Source organism: Ambystoma mexicanum, chromosome 1p (assembly GCF_040938575.1).
Source record: "Ambystoma mexicanum isolate Mex_15411 chromosome 1p, UKY_AmexF1_1, whole genome shotgun sequence".
Classification (NCBI taxonomy): Eukaryota; Metazoa; Chordata; class Amphibia; order Caudata; family Ambystomatidae; genus Ambystoma; species Ambystoma mexicanum.
Genome location: NC_090921.1, coordinates 453,555,674 through 453,576,513, shown reverse-complemented (window position 1 = coordinate 453,576,513; position 20,840 = coordinate 453,555,674). Strand labels below are relative to the sequence as shown.

At 46.6% G+C, this 20,840-nt stretch overlaps 1 protein-coding gene across 6 annotated transcripts in view; it reads right to left on the bottom strand.

The window, feature by feature from the left end:
• Positions 1-702: 702 nt before the first annotated feature.
• The window catches only part of LOC138572668 (single-stranded DNA-binding protein 3-like), a 1,217,622-nt gene continuing 1,197,484 nt past the window's right edge, over positions 703-20,840 (bottom strand). For 5 of the 6 annotated variants that reach the window (XM_069649276.1, XM_069649277.1, XM_069649278.1 and 2 more), the window contains 2 exons: positions 2,603-2,704; positions 1,123-1,285 (listed from right to left, as the gene is read on the bottom strand). In XM_069649276.1, the coding sequence (XP_069505377.1) occupies positions 1,256-1,285; positions 2,603-2,704 (132 nt within the window). In that variant the 3' untranslated portion in view covers positions 1,123-1,255. Of the gene's footprint in view, positions 1,286-2,602; positions 2,705-20,840 lie in introns of all 6 variants that reach the window. The other variant, XM_069649275.1, reaches the window with a different exon arrangement.

The following is a 20,840-nucleotide window of genomic DNA, read 5'->3' as shown; positions in this document are numbered from 1 at the left end:
TAGTCTCGTTCTGTAGCACCCCGCCTCTTCACCATCCCCTTAAACACAGAACGTCCACAAGAAAATCATCTTGTTTTGCACTGTCCATCTTTTGTAATGGACATCTGAAAGTTACTGTTTGTATTATACAGGAATGGGCAATAAATAGACCAATGTTCCGGTGAACTCACCCTGCCGGCAATGTAGCCACTGAATCTCCTGGACGTCCCAACAACTCTAGGGCTTTCAAAGACACCCATACCCAACTCCAAGCGCTACGGCTTCACCCCACTTTTTCTGGAAACAACAAAAGTATTTCATGCAAATAAGAGTACCATGTGACTGTAGGTCAGAAAGGCCAGAAGAATCAGTACATATGTTAGCAGTCTTCCACCCTCTGAATTCTGAGGCCTGCACCAAGTTCCTGAATACTGGCAAATGCCTAAGAAAAGCCACTGTGAAGTCTGAAGTCAGTCAAAAAAAAAATCAAACATGGAGACGAGTCGAAGAGTCCGCTGCCTTGTTATAATGTCCGGGTTGGCCTACTATTTATTTTTAATCGAATTAATAGATAGTTTTTTTTGGATCTTCTTTGTGTTGGCCAGTTCACAACCGCGATAACCTTCCTCTCAAGAGGCTTTTCTCTTTGGAAGGACATACTCCCCATCTTGTGATAGGTCAGCAAGGAAACAAAATGATCACTTAACTCTTTGCCATATTTTTGGTGACCAATGGTCCTGTAATTACCAAGGTGGAACATTCTTGCAAAATTTCAGGACCACATACCCCTCTCCCATTCCTAAGCAACCCGGCTCATTCAGTATTTCATATGATTGAGCAGTTAGTGTTCATGTGTGATTGTTGCTTTACATCAAAGGTCTCATGAGGCAAAGTCCTGGACTTCAAGAGGTGCAATTTCCCGTCTCCATGTCATGCCAGTCAAAACTAGACAGTTCTACCGCTGGAGAGAGGACGAGGGCTATGATGTGATACTTTGTGAGCAGAGTTCTTCTGTGGCGGTGCTCAGCCCTGTGAATGCCGCGCTTCTTCGGCGCGAAGGTGTGCACGTTCTCGGGATGGAATCTGAGAAAGATAGCAGCCTTTGTTTTGGAGAATGGCTCTTCTGGAAACATCCTGTTTTTAAATATATAGCTTAAGACGCTTTCTTGATTTGTTATTTTCTTGGCCTACATTTGAACTCTTCAATTGAACGAACATCTCCAGGGTGATGGCTGAGCAGCACTCGTTCCACTGTCGGGTGGCGGCGAGGCAGGAATCACACACTCATTGTCATGCTGGGCGAGTACTACAGGAAGAGAGAATCCAAAATCAGTAAACATAGAAAGTAACATGAAAACAGATCAAATAAGTGAGCATGACTGGAGGAGCAGAGTCACACGAGCAAGGGGCGGACTGTGAACAGGTAACAGAGGCAGGGGGCAAACGTGTGCTGTCATTTCACTAGCAAGGGATTTTCAGACTACAGAGAGCTGCAGCCCACAGAGTAATACTTGTAATCTGGGAGAGTTAACATACATTTGCTTGGTCCATATTTAGGAAGCTCCAACAACGCACAACAACAACTAATGCCCCGTATTGGCTCTAAATGTGCTCTTACAAATGGAACATGGAGACACGCAGGATGCAAAACAAGGCAGCACGGTTCACCTGTAACATGTGGGAGGAATGGGGGATCTAGGCAACGCATTCTGTGCAGTAGATTTGATCCTTTCACAGAAATGGAGAAACGCGTTTATTAAATAAGGCCTCCATCTTGCGTTGCAGTCTTCAGTGCATGTTATGAGGATAGGTACCTTAGATATCTAGATTCCCATAAATCTGACACACTGTTCTTCAACAGACCCTGATTGCGTACCAGCACCATGCCCATGCCCTTACTCCGGAACTGTGCGGACACCAACACGATAATCCACTTCGGCTGGCAACACTCTTTACAGATGCTAGTGTCCTAGGCTTTTCCTATTAACATCACATGGAGGGACTTATTTGGCAATCTGCAGCAGGAAGCATGTCTGGTGAGGCGGTCAGGCACTTTAGCCTCTTGGCATGCATTAGAACAAGCCATGCATTTTTTTTAGACTGAGGCAAGGGAGTCTTATTGACGAACCTTATAAAATATATAACGATATAAAAGAGGAACTGATAGCTAAACATAAGTAAAATCCTGTTCACCCCACCCACCTACCTACCTACTAGGCCTAGCCTGCTGCTCTGGTCACAGGATGGAGATGCCCCCATTAAAAAGAGAAGTCCTGCCACTTTGCAGCCTCCATTAGGAAAAGCATGGCTTCCATGTGCCAAGCAGAGCAGGGAATCCGCTAACAGTGGCTCGGCAGAAAATACCATGGAATAAGGGGACGTTTCTGATATTCTGTGATTTATTCCATAGGATGGTTCTGGACGATGTCGCCCTACACTAATTGTTACTGCTTACAAATGATCCAATTGATAGTTTTACTGTTAAGGACCACACCTGAAACAGATTTGTGATTCCCAATTTCATGGCCACACACACACGGCCACAAATACAACATTGCTAATCAAGGACACGGAAGAATACACTTAATCATTTGGCTTCAATATTGTCATAAGGATTGCTTACGCTTTCACTTTGGAAAGGATTTAAGAAATTGCCACCCATCTCGCCGTCGTCTCGAGGAGTTCCTGGAGGGTTATTCATCCCTGCCATGTTATTTGGAGAGTTCTACGAAATATGAAAAATTATTTAACTGATTAAAAGGTGAACAGTGATAAAAGAAAAATGTACATTAAAATTGTACTGAAAGCATATAAAGAAATCACAAAACAAAACATAAGAGGATATTAAGGAGGTAGGAGAATCAAAAAGGCATAATTTTTAACCAACAACAAAATTAAATATCGCCTCCTCAGCGATCATCTTATTACATAATAAGCCCGTTACTGGACAGGACCATGCTGCGCATTAAATTAAAAGAAGCACACTTTTTCTACACCTGGACACCAAAAAAAGCACTGGAAGCAAATCACTTAAAGCTGCAACACTGGGTGAACAAAGGAGTTCGAAAGCTACAATAAAGTAAAGGATCTCATGCCATGAGGCATAGCAGGCCAGGATTCTCATTTTGGGTCACAAACTGAATAAAACGGTTCCATTCAATCAAGAACTTAAGTCATGTCCTCCATAAGATTGGCCTCAATCTTGCACATGGCTTAGATAAACCATACTTTAACCCAACATTCTCTGATGTCTGGCGCAGTGGGGGCCTTCCAAACGCGTGCCAGCACTACCCTGGCTACAACCAGGAAGTGTGTAAGCAAGCGGCCCGTTCTGGCAGACAGCATATAGTGCCCTTCTAGATCTTCATCACCCAACAGTACCACCAGGGGCACCATCAGAAGTTCTATCCAAGTTATCGGCTTAATCTGAGCCAGGATTTCCTTCCAGTAAGGTTGGATTAACGCACAGGGCCACCGTATGGAAAAGGGTGCCTGGTGCTTGTGTACACCTCCATCATCGGTTGGATACAGTCAGGTCCATCCTGCGAAGCCTCGCAGGGGGAAGGTACTGGTAGGGGAGTTTTCCCAAAGTTCCATCGAATTCACAAAACTATCCCAATGGTTTGCAGATCCACAACTCTTAGTATCAGGCTGTACTACTCATAGAACCTTGGTAGAGTGGCAGAGAAGTTAGGCTTATCATAAGAGGAAGATTTGAGCAGTAGGTAAGTACAGTGAACCTAGTTAGTAATGCACATCAAAGAAACTCACTCAATAAATGTGTATTAAAATATAGATTTATTATATTTACACAAGAATCACTTTTAAATACGTAGCACATTAAACCAAAACACTTCCAGGAATACTTAAGAATACTTTTCAAAGGCCGCTGCTTAGTTTGTAGTTACAATTGTTACAGCTTTAGACAATAATGACAGTTCTATGGTATTATCGGTAATAACGCGCACTCGCAAAACTTACAAGCAATACGGTAAATACTTTACTCTGCAAACCCACAGAAGATAGTGACTTTTGGGAAGATTAATAGTTGGTTAATGTAACCATAGCAAGGCTTAAGGTTTAGGAGGCAGTTTCTTCACACGGTAAGTCTTTTAAGGTCCAAAACACAACCCTAGCTAAAGGCAGTTCGGAGAGGTCTTAAAGTCTTGACAAGCAGCAGAACAACAAAAACTTGTGTGGATATTTTCTAGTCTCTACGATGCAAGAGGATACAACCAACGTTGGAGACCATGTTAAAGAACTCGCTGAAGAGACACAAGCAGCAGCTTAGGTTGGAGAAAAGAGGGTGTTGCCCTGGACACACCTACGTGCACTCCAATGCTGCAGAGCAACTTTTTGGATCAAGGTAAGCAATACCTTTTTCCACAGAGTACCTTTGGTTTGAAGCAATCTTTGTGGCTGGGACTCTTCTCAATGTGTCAGCACAAGACACAACCTCCGGATTCCTTGGTCTGATGACTTAAGACAGGACAATGGACAGGATCTCCCAGCAGCAGTCTCGAGATGGGACCTCTGGCACGGATTTCAGCTACTTCTCTGGTCACTCTGCCGTTTTGGCACCTTTTATGCAGCACCAACAAAGGATGCAATTCACCTTGACAACCTTCTTCGGTTCCTGAAGTCCCATACTCTGTTGAGGGGACTTGGATGGGTCGGCCATGTTACTGGAGATTCAACTGGAGCTCAGCAAAGACTTGGACGGATATGGCCTTTCCACAACAATGTACTTCAATTGGGTCGTGGGTCTCTTGGTATTGGGGTTCTGCAGCTCTGGAGAGGCACAGCACCTCAGGAGATGGTTCTGATTAAAGGCAGTCTTGGGAGTGGTTGTTTCCACCAGTCAAAGAGAAGTTGTCCTCTTTGGAGTTTCTCGGTCGCACAGAAAACGGGGTCAGGACAGCAGTGGTCGCTTCTCTGTGTTGCAAAGGGTCTGCATGCTTCTCTGGTTAAAAGGGGCAGGTGGCTATGGGAGCTGGCAAGGGAGTTAAAAACTCTTCCCCCACTTCCTTTCTGCTCAGATATAATGGAGCCTACGCGGGGACACCGAAGGGTTCCCTCCAAAGACAAAACACTCACACAGTCCTCCCCTCCCAGGAAGGTAGAATAAGTGCCGACAATGAACAACCACGCTAGTAATGGCAACCAGTTAGTACTTGTGTGACCCTATTGTGCCTAACCGGGGCTATGAGCATAGCCTGCGGTAGAAAATTACACAATAGTTGGTATAACACATCCACTGCCACCAGCCATAACTAGGAGATTGTCTATGAGACATAAAAGTCACATGATCAGAGAGAAGGGGGATACTAGGTATCACCCTGGCACTCCACAAAGTGGTGGTGCCCATCTCTCAGAATCTAATGTTTTAAGAGAGGTACTAAGTATCTCTCCATCCTTCCTTAAGAACTGTAGTTTCTCTAGGATAAGGAAATGAATGTATTTAATTATTTTATTTCTTGTATGCCGCCACATGCCCATGGGGCTCAGGGCACAAGCAAGAGTGTAGACACAAGAACAATACAGACAGAACACAACAAAACAACGCGGGTGAAGCAAGAATGATCAGTAAACAGTCCAAGGTCAAATCAAATAAAAGAAGAGATAGTTAAGGATGTAGAGAGAATTCAGGCAAATATGAGCATTAGACAATAGTAAGCCTGAAGAGGTAGATTTTCAAAGCTTTTTTAATCCTGAAAGTGTATTAATGGTCCTATTGCAAGAGGGAGGGAATTCCATTTTCTTGGTGCCCTCACTGGGAAACTACAACCCCCAAATGTTGCCAAACTGAAGCAGGGTTGTTTGAGTTTGTAAGAATCTCCCGAGTGTAGGTGACGGGTCGGAAAATTCTCAGAGGGTTCCCAAAACAATGCCCATAAGGAGCTGTGTGCTGCAAAAGTAAAATATAGATGCGCTAAAAGAGATATGGAGGAAAGTAGACTCCATAGGACAGTAAAACATAAAGAACAGAGTTCCAAAAGACTGAGCCCATAGAATGAATGAGTGGAACAAGGCTCCACTCATTCAGGATTAAAGAAAAAGGTCCAGCAAAAAGTGCTGGGGGTCTCACTAGGAGAGAGGATGAAGCATACAAATGATAAATCTCCCTAACATGTACTACCGGAATAACTATTTATAACTGTTCACCTGCAGGGTGAGGCATCTAGATAATTTACCAGCCCGAGTCCATACAGTATACCACACCAGGTCACCTACAGGGGCATTCAGATCTTCCTCCCATTTTACCATATATGGATGTGGGGGCAGAACCTGGTACAGGGAGATCTTCTGTGAAGGGGGCCCCCTTGTAAAGATGTCTTCAAACAGAGTCGTATCGTGCTTAGCATGACGATGCACGCTTGCTGGGGACACCCAGTAACAAAGTTGTATATAAGCACATTTGTCAACCTCGCCGCACCATAAACGGCTGCTTGCATTTATCAAACATCTGTGGTTGGTTGGCCTCAAATAGCTGTCCCAAGTGTTCTAGAGCTCCTTCGACCCATCTCACAAACCTACCCTGCTGGCAACCTGGTGGGAACTTGGATTTATTCCAAATGCGGTTGAGAGGGTAGAGAAATAGTTTCCAGAGTACTTCCGGGCAGCGTTGTCCCAGGTAAGTCATCAAAACACGAGTCATCGGTAAGAGCCTAATCTCTAGGCATCGAAACTTGGGGGACCTCCAACACCAGTTGTGCAAGGGGGCAGGAATCATATCCTGCTCCATATACAACCAGTATTTGGTGTTACCGGCTGCAGTTATGCTATTCAATAAGGGAGCCAACAATGCAGCATAACGATAGCTTTCTATATCTGGGACCCCTAGACCGCCCCTATCTTTCGCAGTCATCAGCGTACACCGGGAGACCCTCAGGAACCTTTTTGCCCAGATAAACCTAAAAAGAAGGAATTGCAACTCCTGGAGTACTCGCTTGGGTATCCATATTGGGATGGCTTGAAAGACATACAGCAGGTGTGGCAACAGTGTCATTTTAAGAGCAGCCACCCATCCAAGTCAGGAAATATTTAATTGCGCCCACCTCAGTAACTCAGATTTAGTCAAAGAAATCAGGTCGGGGATATTCCTATGGTAAAGTTGAGTTATTGGGTGTGCGGGTGTAATCTGGATCCCTAAATATTTGAGACACCCGGTGGAAAGAGTCCAATAGAGAAGCCAAATGGGCTAGGTAACCTTGGGGTGGTGAATATAAAATAAGGTAATCAGCAATGTTATGCTAGTAGCCCGCAAAAGTGATCCCACCTATATCTTCCACCAGCCAGATATGGGTCGCCAAGGGCTCCATCGACAGTTGAAGTAGGAGCGGGGACAATGGACAACCATGACGTGTTCCTCTAGCCAGGGTCAATGGTTCAGATAGGGCTCTATTTATTTTTGTGCGTGTGCTCGGGTGGGCAAAATTAGCCAGAATTATTTTGATAAACGGGCCCAAAACTGCATAGTACTATGGATAGATATATACAGTTCATGTGGTCGAATGCTTTCTCAGCAGCAATGGATAGCACAGACAATTCCTGGTCATAACGCTTTGCATACTCGACCACATTCAGGGTCCTCTGCATATTATCTAATGTATAACACTCCGGAACAAAACCTGTCTGGTCTAATTGGATTATACTGGCGAGGACATCTAGCTGCAAGAACCTTGGAATAGATTTGGGCATCATAATTCAGTACTGCGATCGGTCGATAAGACTTACAAAGGCTAGGCTCTTTATCCGGTTTACCAATAAGAATCAACAGGGACCCGCCCATAGTAAGCGAAATCTCTCCAGTAGTAACAGAGCTGTTAAATAAGGTAATGAGATGGGGTGCAAGAAGATCGATGCATGGTTTATAAAAAAAGAGCAGAGTACCCATCCGGTTCCTGGGGCTTTATTATTAGGGAGGGACCGAATTACCCGTGTAACTTCGACTAACGTGATCGGGCCTTCCATATTTGGACAAAAATCAGCTGGTATTAAGGGGAGATTTGGCCAGGCCACCAAGTCTGTTTGGGCATCCGTGTCCCATGTACCTGCCCCACATAAAGATGAGTAGTACCCCACTAGTGTGTGCATATTAGAGCTTTCACCCTGTAGCCACACTATTATATTCTTATCCCTTTTTTACCTCAATTTATAAATAAGAATTCGCAAAGCCTTATTAGAAGTGCTGAAATAAAATAGCTTTGTCTGCAACAGTTTATAAGAGATATTCGATGCCCAGAGCACCTTAAATTCAGACCTGGCTACTTGGAGTTGCCTATACACTTGCCTGGAGCCCACCTCTTTATACTGCTTGTCCAATTCCAACACACGCTTCTCTGCTGCCTCTCTCTGAGACATCAACATAGGTTTCCTAGAAGTGGCAAATCTGATAAGCACCACCCCCACCCCTAAAGCATGGGCTTTAAAGCGTCCCAAACCATTGCCATGGGCACGTCCCCAGTAAGATTTTCCTGAAAGTGTAAGGCGATCCTATCGGAAATAGCGGCGCTATAGGCCACATCTATCAACAGTAAGTCATTGATGTTCCAGATACTAGTCCTCCTAGTTCCCAACGCCAGCTTTTAATCTGCAGCGTGATTGGAGCATGGTCCGAGACCACCGCTACCTCTGTAGCAGAGTCCAGCACTTTTGGGGCAAGGGAGTGAGAAACCAAAAAGAAATTGAGTCGAGAGTGGTTGTGGTGCACAGGAGAGAAATAGGTATAATTCTTTGTAAGGGGGTGTTGCGATCTCCAAATGTCTACCAGTTGCAGGTCCCCTATTGCCTGCCCCAAGGATTCAGATTCACCTCCATCTGGTCCCCCAACCCTACTGGATCTGTCCAGCCCTCCTTCCAACACCACATTAAAATCACCCCCTAATAATGAGTTCTCCCACCTGAAATTGGTGACATGTGGAATAATGCAAGCATAAAAAGCATCTTGAGATTGGCTGGGGCCATAACTAGAGAACAGAGTAAGATCTATGTCACCCAGGAGGATGTAAAGGCCTAAGTAACAATCCTGCTGATCTCTATATCTTAACTAAGGCGAAATACAACAAGAGGGCAAACAAGACGGCCACCCATGCAGGTTTGGTCGGAGAGGATGCAAAATACTGGCGGGAGAACCACTTAGAGCAGAGCCTAAACCAACTCGCCATCAGCAAGTGCGTCTCCTGTAATAAAACAATATCAACCTTCAATTCAATCAGTTTCGTCAGCACACTCTTACGCTTCCTAGGGGAGTGGATCCCCTGCACGTTTAGTTAAAGCACTAAGATCAGCCATTTAAATGAACAGCCTGCAACCACGTAAAAGCACCCAATCCCTATTCTGTACTAGCTCTTAGGACCGGAGCCGACATCCAACCCTTCTTAAACTCACAATTCCAAGACATGAGACCATTCCACCAATATGTGCCTCAAAGTAACCAAAATGTAATGTCAGAGAGACCGGTCCAGTGCAATATAAAAAGAAAATAAAACAAACCTAAAACCCAAAAAGAGAAAATGGGAACTATCCTTTGCGGGGTAAGCATTGGGCTACCAATGAATCCAATGAGGGCGTGTACTCCGGATGCCCGGACCACCTATACATACACATGAAATAATAAGCAGCCCGGAGGATGCACCCATCCCAACTATTCAAAACCAAACTGGACAACATTAGCAACCATACAGAGCCAGGCTCCATAAACACCAAACCCCTAAATCAAAAGGGTCAAAGGGCCTCATCAGAAGTTTGGCTGTATCCCGGCTATAAATGCACCGGGATACCGCCAATGCCAAATAGCTTTGCTGCAACTCGGTCTGACGCTATTAGCGACGGATCCTGAGTTGTGATAAGGGTGTTAATCCCCATTTTGTTAAGAGTCTAAAGGACTCTATGGGGCATGTTGGGCCCTATTACTGTCACGCTAATAGCGCTGCAAATAGGCGTCAAGTGGCATGATTTACCCACAGCTCAAAACTGGGAGGTAAGTCTGCTACTTGTCGCCCAAACACATGATTCGGTGAAGCAGTAATGCGGCGGTAACGCTATTACCGCTGCATTTTTACTGGTCCACTCTACCAGTGATGAGGCCCAATGTGTGTTAAATAGTCATGTAGGCCCTCTTCTGGGCTTCTGCTCCTTTCTCCACTTTCCATTATCGGGGCTTATTCGATCCTGGCGTTTACCTCTCCTGGAGGGCACCCTGGATCAGTCCTGTCAGGGGCCTTCCTGCCCAAGAGCCTCAGGCAGTTCTATCTCTGTGCGGGGAATCTTTAACACCTAATACTGCAGCCAGCGTCATAAATTGGTGCTGGGTCCCCTTGTACGTGAACATTATGTGAAAGGAATAACCCCACCTAGATGTGGTTTCATCTTCCAGCGGCGTTGCACAGTTCCTTGTGATAAGTCCTGAAATATTTGCAGGTCTGCACCTCGAAATGTAACACCACGTTGTGCCCCAAGCTTCTGGGAAATAAGTTCCTTGGTCCGGAAGAAGGGAACCCTAGACAGAAGGTCTGGAAGATGTTTTTGATGATGTCGAAAATTCAAAAACACAATGTGTACAATCCAGCATCAAATCGGCCTGCTCAGTGTCTCCAAGGATGATCGGAAAGAGGTCTCCCACATTTGCCTCTAGATCACGGTCCAGACCTTCTGGGGATGCCTCGGATCCAGACATTATTTCTTCAGGAGCGATTCTCGCTATCATCCAGACACTCTTCCGTGATCCGCTTATGCACCTCGAGAGCTGCCACTCGCTGTTGAAGCTGGTCATAAGAATGAGCATGATCGCAGAAGGCAGTCTCCAGGTCACTTAGATGTTAAAATTGCTGGACAGTGTGACAGTTCCTGAAAGGAACTCTTTAGCTCCTGGACAGTGGATGCCATCCCTGTTTGAATGGATTCAAGAAATTGGGCAAGGTCTGCTTTAGTAGCTAGTTGCAAATCAAAATCAGTCGCCGAAGCCGGTCAACTACCGACTGCCCGGGCGGTGGTGCCTTGGAAGATTGCAGGAAGTCTTTGATGGAAGTCATGCACTTCTCTTTGGACTTAGAAGATTTCATGGTCGGTCCACCTTCTGTGCACTCATGGCCCAAAACAAGCAGCCCAAACGGTAGTCCCCCGCAGGAAGCAACAGTCCCAACGTTTTGCTCCCTGGAAAAACGCAACCCAGAAACCCACGTTGCCTGGGGACTCAAAGAGGGCCTGTGGGGAGGCAAATACAAGGTAATTAGGTCATTAGACCCACTCCCGTGACTTGAAGTAGTATTATAGTCCCCTCCAAAACAGTATCCAGATACCTGCCACACTTGCTAGTGTCACAAACCATAAGTCACCATTAGGAAATCCCCATTCCTTGGAGGTAGTATGAAGCACTGGGGATAGCAATGCAACAGTTCTCTTCACTCTTATTGGCTCAACGTGCACTCACCAGTATCCCATATCCTCATATAACCGGTGTGGGGATCAGTTGGAAGCTCTGGGCTTTTATTCCCTGGGATCTCCCAGCTGTGCAATCAAGGCCCATAGTCGAGCCCGGGGAGATCAGACACCAAGCGTGGCAGGGGTCGCTCCCCGACGGGCAGCCACTGCAAGCAGCAGTGTTGGCAGGTTGCTCAGCGAGATGTGAGCTGCAGCATTCTCAGATGGGCGGGCAGCCCAGGGGCTGTCGGCTCGCCTCAGACCCGCTGTCCTGGATGGGTGGGTGGTATGGAGGCTACCGGCCCTCAACAAATCCACCAATTCATATGTCGCACTCAACAGACATCCATAGTGGTTTAGTAAGGGGGAAGGGAGGACAAATGGCTGCGAAAGGGGATGAAGGAAAGGCAGGGCAAGGGGGAAGCAATGACAGAGCTTGGGCGCAATGACAGAGCATGGGCGCAATGACAGAGCATGGGCGGGAGGAATGACAGAGCAAGGGCGGGAGGAATGACAGAGCAAGGGCGGGAGGAATGACAGAGCAAGGGCGGGAGGAATGGCAGAGCAAGGGCGGGAGGAATGGCAGAGCAAGGGCGGGAGGAATGGCAGAGCAAGGGCGGGAGGAATGGCAGAGCAAGGGCGGGAGGAATGACAGAGCAAGGGCGGGAGGAATGACAGAGCAAGGGCGGGAGGAATGAGAGCAAAGGCGGGAGGAATGAGAGCAAGGGCGGAAGGAATGAGAGCAAGGGCGGGAGGAATGAGAGCAAGGGCGGGAGGAATGCGAGCAAGGGCGGGAGGAATGCGAGCAAGGGCGGGAGGAATGCAAGCAAGGGCGGGAGGAATGCGAGCAAGGGCGGGAGGAATGCGAGCAAGGGCGGGAGGAATGCGAGCAAGGGCGGGAGGAGTGACAGAGCAAGGGCGGGAGGAGTGACAGAGCAAGGGCGGGAGGAGTGACAGAGCAAGGGCGGGAGGAATGACAGAGTAAGGGCGGGAGGAATGAGAGCAAGGGCGGGAGGAATGACAGAGCAAGGGCTGGAGGAATGACAGAGCAAGGGCGGGAGGAATGACAGAGCAAGGGCGAAGGAATGGCACCGCAAGGTGGATGGAATGGCACCGCAAGGGGGTAGGAATGGCACCGCAAGGGGGAAGGAATGGCAGCACGGTTTGGAATTTCTGAAGCTGGCGTCATGTGACCAAAGAACTACTCTTGCCAACAGGGATTTGGTAGAGGAGGTAGCTACGCTACTGCAAACTGCTTGCTCCCTCCTCTGCTAAACACTAAATCAAGTCGTCATTTATACCTCTGTGTTTAGTGAAGGCAGGGGCAGAGTGTAGGTAGAGGTACCGCCAGAAGAGCTGGAGGTAGTTCCACCTCCAAGCGAGGCCATGCTGGTGGAAAGAGACTCATTCTGACTTAAAAATCCGCCCGGGCTATTTTAAGTAAATGAATCATTAAATACGCTGCATTATTCTCAAAAGGATAAGACAGGTGACCAAGGAGGCAACAGTCTTAGAAAGACCACTCACTGTCCTGTCCCATTATATAGCTTAGGTTCCCTTAGCTCGGGAATGAATGGCTTCATGGCCATCGCACGTGGGCGCGTGATTCTCCCACATTGACATATTGCCCAGCTCCCCCCGATCCTATTCTCACCTCATGAGTCACCACTTCCATTGTCACCCACGAAATTCTCTAGATCCACCCCTCCTCCTATGCTCCCCGAACCTCATGCCTCCCCACCCCCCACGCGCGCCCCGGATCTTTCTTACCTACCCGTGGCAGACAGTGGAGCCAGGCTGGGCCACAATGTATGTGCTGGGAACGCTTGGAATGGTCATTTTTATATGCCACCGTTTGCAATATTTTACTGAGATACGCAGTTCTTTGCGTTCAGCAAAGCCTGCAGTGGCAGGCGAAATGCTGACCTCGCTTTGCAAATGATGAACGAAAAAAGAAACCTTATTGGTGGGGTAATAACCTGCACCTGTGAATGGGGAATTAGCACTACAGCAAACAGTGCCCAAGTGCCAAAATATTCTTCCAACACATTTTTTCACCTGGCAAAATGACTAGGGCAAACACTGTCGGCTGCATGTAAAATATGTAATCTGTATATGTGATTGTTATAAAGGTTGCACATGTGTAAATATGTATTGTGCCAAAAGTAGATTTTGTGTTACAGGGGCTAGGGGTGGATTCTCAGCCTCATAAAATCACACCATAAAGGTGACACTCTGTTTCTCTCCTCCTATCAATGCAGAGACTGTGACCCAATCACCTGTCAAAGGGGCAAGCTTAGACGAAACCAGCCCACACACCCCCTTTATGACATCTGTTCATAGCATAAATAGAGACAGCTCACCACTCAGAAGACAGATTCACTCACTATCCTGATGCTGGTGGAGCATCCTGCTTCTGAACTCTACATCTTCCTTGCTCCAGACTCCAGAAACTTGGCAAAGCAAAAGGCCTATTTTCATAGCTGAACCATTCGCAGCTAGGCCTCAAACTCCAGAACAGAACCCCACAAGCCTAAAGGGGAAGCATCATAATACAGCCGGGCTGTGCTGTTACTGCTTGCCTGCTGAAAATCAATATCACCAGAACCAGGAAGGGCTGATCCAGTCCAGTCCTGTGCCGTGCAGTGACCAGAGTGCATCGCAGATCCAGTCCAGTCCTTTGCCATGACCAGAGTGCCTTACTGACACTACCCAGTCCGATGAGCCCAGCCGTCTGTCCTAAACCAGATCCCATTCGTTTTGTTCATAGTCATCCTCTAGTTTAAGAAAACCCATTTGTCATTTTAAAAGCGCATTCCTGTTTTCCCTTCTTGCGCCTATCTCAAAAAAACGACCTCTACTAAAACGTCTGCAACTTCCTCCGTTTTTGTGATAGAAACAAAACTTCTGCTTGTAGCTAACATCCATATCTATAAATCGCACCTAAAACCGCATTCCAAATCAATGTGATTCTCCCGTTATCGCGATTATCACGCAGTGAAAAGTTTGCCGCTAATTTTAGTTTTGGGAAATTCCTAGACGTGTAAAACAGCTTTTAATTGCTTCCAACTTGAATTTTAAGATTGCAAATGTTTTCTTTGGTTTAAATCATTGCTTGTGTTTGTGTGCAATTATCCAAAGCAGCTCCCATAAGAATTTATAACAATCTCAGCAATTTTGACCAGATTTGGTGTTTTTTGTCCAGTCCATTTTAAAGATAACCTTAAAAGCCATCGGACAGCTTGACAGTCAACTTAGTTTTTCTCTTGTGTTCGAAAGGGAGAAAGTGGGATTGCTATTCTGTTTGAATTCTGCCATTCCTGAATACCTGCTCTCTTCTCCTATCTCTTTACATTATCTATTGGGGGTTGAGGGGTGTGCAGTGGGAACCTCTAACCACAGTGCTATCTGCTCTGAACCAACACAAAAGTATTATTTTCTGTGCTGAATGGTTTTGCTCACTACCTACTCCTTGTGTACTAAAGATATTCAGTGTTACATCACCCCATTGGTGATTGTTGTGTACTTATTAAAACATGTTGTGATTCAATTTTAAATACATAAATAAATATTTACTTTTGTAAACCAGACAGATTCTTGGTTCAGTGTGAGCGGGTGGGGGTGAGGGGTTCCAAGAGAAGGATGTGATATGAGTGGTATATCGTTCAGAATAAAGAACTTTTAGACAAAAATAAATAAGGATTTCAGTTGCGCACTACATGCTAGGCGTTGACTTTGGTGTGTGCCGGATTGAAATCACTTACAGTTTGGGGGCTCGTCACGAGATCCTGAATTAGACATACCACTTGTGATAGTCTAACAAAGCGTGCTAACTGACGGGGTACATACACTCTACTTGGGCTACCATACTGTGCTACACTGTAAAAACACCCTTCAATAGAAATACTGAAAGGAGTTGGGCCGGTCTTGGAAAAGTAAAGTAATCCTGAGATAAGCCAGAAGGAAATTAATATTTCAGGAATGGCGACCTCAGTGGAAATCAATATTTCCAAACACCACCTACTGCACAAATTGTTTGTCACGGGTGAATGGGTAGAGCAGGATGAGAATGTTTGGCTGCAGGAACAAACAAGTAACTGCCATAGAATTGGATAAATGGCAGGACCAGGGTCCATTACACCAGGCACTTAGTGAATTGTATATGGCCCCTAAAGTAAAAGAAGAGCAATGTAAAATGACCAAAATAGCGGCTTACCTATACCTCCACATTGGAGTAATACAGGAAAAATATGTCAAAAACCTAGATCTGGCAAAAAGGCAAGTACCATCCCTAGAGAAAACCCAAACTGATTTGGACTCTGCAGAGCAAAGGCTACAAAAGAGCCAAGAATTAGAGAGAGAAACCTGACAGTACCTGACAAAAGTAAAGGAAGATCTGGATCTCCTGCAGCAAGAGAAGGTTGAGCAGGATCTCAAATTACTGATACTGCAAAAAGAGTGCCAAGAAAGGTTGGATTCTCTACAACAGAGCAAACAAAGGCAGATAGTCGCCCTGGAAAGGCAGATTGATGAACTAAAGGAGGAAAATAATAAATTAATAGTGAAGGATCTCCACACTCAAACAGATTTTGATGAGGAGCGCCAAAAATTATGTTCTATTAGAAAGCAAAGGTACGACCTGGCTGCACAGAGGGGCACTCTAACTCAGGAAAGGGACGCCTTAGGCCAGGAGGTCAGCCATTTAAAAACTGAGCTAGAGGAAAATCACCTGGCCCTTCAGGGACTGGGTGAACTCAAAATAGACTATGAAATGCTGTTAGGGCATACCAGGAGGGTGGAAGATGCTCTGGAAATGAATAATCAGGCCAGTAAGGACCGAACTCAGGAAGTGAGTCTCCTGCAGCAAAGGTTGGCCCAATGCTCCCAATGCAGACAGGAGGCACAGAGAGACAATGAGGCTCTCTGTGAAAAAAATGACAGGCACCATAGACAGTTAGCCATGCAGGAACAACTTATAGAGACCATTAAGGCCTTAACAATGGAACAAAAGGGTCGGATTCTTGCATGTCATCAGGGAGTAGGGGCTGAGAGAGATGAGGTCAGATGGGAGAGGGAATCCCCTGAGCATAACCTTAGGAACCCTGTTCTCGCCAGAGACTTTAATCCTTTCAATTCCATGGACTCTGCCACCCCCATGGTCACTGACTCACATGAACCAAGGGCAACGGGGATGGTAGACTTCAACCCAATGGGAAATATGGGGCTAATAGGTCAGCGCCTCCCAGAAATGGATGAGCGGGCATCTATGTACAGGTTCCCAAGTGCTAGGGCCATCTTCTCTGATCAGGGAGATTCCAGTGAGGGGAGAATCAGAGAACTGGATCCTCAGAAATATAACCTACCAGGAGATCAGGCAGTAAAATTTGGTGGGGAATTCCATGAGACTAGGCCCAACAAGAGCATATTAAAAACCTCTTCCCAGCTAGGACAGTGGGGGCAGGGGGTACTCAACCAATCCTGGGAGCAAGGAAGAGTCAGAAGACTCTTCTGAGCGCCACAGGTCCCAAGAGACTCGGCCCCCACATTCTGCCAGCCATTCCAAGCTCTCAGAATCTGGGAGAGTCTAGAAGATCAGACAGCCACCTCTGGTAGCAGTGCCTCTGAGTCAGAGGATGAGTGGACCAGGCTGGCCAGAACTAAAATGGCTAACAAAGTTAAGAGGGCTTTACTCAAGGATCCCCTGAAGCAAATAAAAGCTATTAGGAGCGTCATCACACCCTACCACAAAAATGCCAAATATTTGGTTTGGGAACACCTTGAATTATTTGAGCAGATGATGGAGACTTTCCACCTGAAGGACAGCCAAAGCTTTATTCAGTATGTAAAGTGGACATTTTCACCTGAGTACTCCAGCTTCTTTGCGGGGCTGGAGGATCAGAACCATTCCAGATGGTCCACATTAGGGTGGCCATCCTGAAACATTTTTCGATTCATAGGAACCTTACAATGTGGGGAAAACCAGGCTCCACAAGAATTTGTTCAGGAATTGTGCGCAGACGACTAGAACGGTGCGCACTGACAGTAAGGAATTTGTGAACACCTTTTTTCATGCTCTCCCTAAATACATTATGACCCAGCTAGTGAGGGACTTTCATGAGAAAAGATCACTAGACTGGGCCATTGAACAAGCAACGTGCATCTATGAAGTGCAGAAGCCGTTGGAAAGTGAAAATATTAGCAAAAGCACAAAACCAACCAACATCCCTGCTGCTGCTAAGGTGGCAGAGGTGAAGGTTGCCCCCATTTTAGATCTGGAGATGGGGGGCCTAAAAACCGTCCCGTGCAGAATCCCACCAACCACAAACCCAGAAGGCCCTCGGGCCAATCCCAAACGGGGAGCTAGAGAGGTAACCCCACAAATGGGACCCCTAACTCCCCTGACTACATCCGCCCAAGCTACAAGGGAAATAGACCCATCCTGGGCTATGTGTGGACTCCACCAGCCCAAGGGGGGGATCCAACCAGACAGCTGGAAACCCAGGAAACTTCCCTCCTCATTTTTCCCAGGAGGGCAGTAATCACCCAAATGCCAGACCAAATTTCTTTCCCCGGTACCCGCCAAACTTCAACCCTCAAAACAACCTTCTTTCTTTCCCCACTTTTTCTGAGCTCAGACAGCCCAATCTGGGAGAGGGGAGGCCAAGGGTGAAGGGGTACCCAAACTATCCTAACTAGGGGTATTATGCGAGAAGGGATAGTTACCCTTCCCGGGATCAACCCTGGGTAGACCAGAGGACCCCGTACCAGCCAGAGCGGGTGTCCCAAATAGAGCGCCAGGTCCAGAACATGGCAAAGGATTTGGGCGCATGCTGAGGGCTCAACAGCACCCGCAGATGAGCATGGCGGCTCAGAACTCATCAAATCCAGGATTCTGGTGCTCCAGAACAATGAAAGGGGAAGAACCCCGACAACCCACCGGTTCCCAGGGAGGAGGCACAAGGGGAAGGGGTTGTAAAGCCTTAGAGGAAGCTTCCTTCCCCACTTGTGGAAAGACCCTGGAAACCCAGGAACCAGAACCAAAATCTCCTGCCCCCGAAAATCTGCAGCCCAAGGAGCAGAGGGTGAGGAGGAGAAATAAAGACACTAAAAAGGCCCATTTTGTGGAGGAGGTGCACATTTTCCAGTTTGAAGGAGAGGGGTCCTCAGAGGATCCTGGGAAAAAGATCTCCTTCAAGGATGTGGGAACTCCTCCCAAAGAAAAATGGGTCCCAAAGGATCCAAATCCAGACTGGGTAGATGTGGGGACCAAGTTAAAACCGCCCCTCATCAAACCCCAGAATGACCAGCACGAAAATCCCCTTGTTCAAACCCATTCTGGGGACTGCCTCCAGAAGGGGGGGGGGGGGGCAGCCCAGAATCAGAGCCAGGGGAACCCAAAACTTCCCCTATATCTAGCTGTCACCTTTTTCTTACAGGTTCCCAAGATCCCAAACAAAATCCTGCCCAAATCAACTCTCTGTCGGTATCCAAAGCAAGGAAATTAACCCACCAATTGGCCAAAAATGTGCATTATCTTTGCCCCCTTGAGGAAAAGGAGGGAAAATGTTATGCCCCGGTCCAAATACAGGGGCAATGTACAATTTTGGCACTGGTGGACACTGTATCCCAAGCTACCCTTCTGTCAAAAAGGGCCTTTGATCATCTTAAATCGGGAAGGGGGGAGAAATACCAAATTCCTCTCACCCCTCTTCCTGGACAACTTCAGAACTTCGATGGGAAGGAAATTCCTGTCGAGGGGACTGCGGATTTAGACATTAAAATTGGCCGACACAAGGTGGAGCACCCGGTCATAGTTGTGGGCTGCAGAGGGCACACCTTATTTACTAGGGAATGACATCCTGCGTAGATTGTCTCCCCATATAGATTGTGTAAACAAGGTCCTCTGGACCCAGACTAACCGACCAATTAAATTAGAACAGTGTCAACCATGTTAGTTTAAAATGCACATGCCACATGGTTGAACAAAAACCTGACCAAATTGAGTTCCACTTCCAGAATAATCAAATTCCAGACGTGACAGTAATTGCAGTAGGACAACAAACTAGTGATGGGGAGTGCTCTCTATTTCTACTCTAATTCTATACAAATTCACAATCAGAAAATACCATTCCTATAGTCCAAAAAGATGAGAAATCAGCTCAAAGCTTGCCTGATATTCAGAAACTTGGAGAGCAGTTGTCCATCCCTATTCAGTTAAATGAGGGGGAAGGACTCTGTTCTCACCCGAGTGTGTGTGAACAACGGTAAGAGCTTCATCAGCGAGGCCATGTTCCGCAAACTCCCAAAAGATCAAGCCATTCCCACATTTAAACTGTTAGACAAATGGGAAATGGACCTGGAAACACCCAATTCCAAACATCTCCTGCCTAGCAGGTGTAGGCTCAAAATTGCCATAGGCAACAAGAGCACAGTCCATAATTGTTGGGTCGTGCAAGATGTCCATGCTGCATTTTATTTAGGCAGTGACATTCTCAATCGCTTTGCCATTAGTTTGGACCTAATAAACTTCACAGCCTGGTCCCAATTAGAGGGTAATCCCATGGACTTTGATGACCCAGAGAAAGCATTTAGGTCAGCTCAACTCCTGCCACATGCAGTTGAAATTCAGATTGGAGAGGAAGTCACCATCCCAGAACGGACTCGACAATTCTCCATTGAAGTAAAAATTAAAAGAGGACAGAAACTGAAAAATCCTGACGCCTATGTCCATCTCAATGCTCATTTCCAATAGCAAGGGTTGGGGGTAAACCCAACACCACTAGTCAACATAGAACACAACACCATTCCAATAGAGGGGGATAACCGCGACCTAAAGAGTATCACTCTGGTCGCAGGCACCATTATTGGAATGGCGGTTGATGACCAACATTTTTCCATAGATTTAGGTAACGAACTGTTAGGACCAATTCCCAAGGACTGTTTTGACAGTGATAGCGACGATGACACAACACCAGACAGGATCTTCACCCAGCATGGGGGGAATTTCCTGGTGTACTCTTCCTGCCCTTATGGTAAGGAAGATGTAACTTGTGACTTCAGGAGGGATGAGGTGATCTTTCAAGTCCACAAGGACTGCCTTCTCCACCTGAAGCCATCAGTCCAAATCAACACTTTGACCAGGGACTTCTCCAACCAGCTGGAGGAGGCCGCTGAGATAGCCAAACCAGAAGTCTTTCCGGGCTTCAGGCAGATGGTTGAAGAGAGAGTCAACCTAGCTGATGCTTGCTAGACTCTGGAGCAAAAGCAAAAACTGAAACAAGTTTTCTTCGATTTTCAAGATCTCTTTGCGGTGGCCTCGTATGACTGTGGTCGCACCGACATCCACACAACAATTCCCACGGACCTTGGCATGACGCCAGTGTTTGTGAAGCAATATCGTTTGCCTCTCACATCAATGGAGTTCCTTACTGAAATAATTA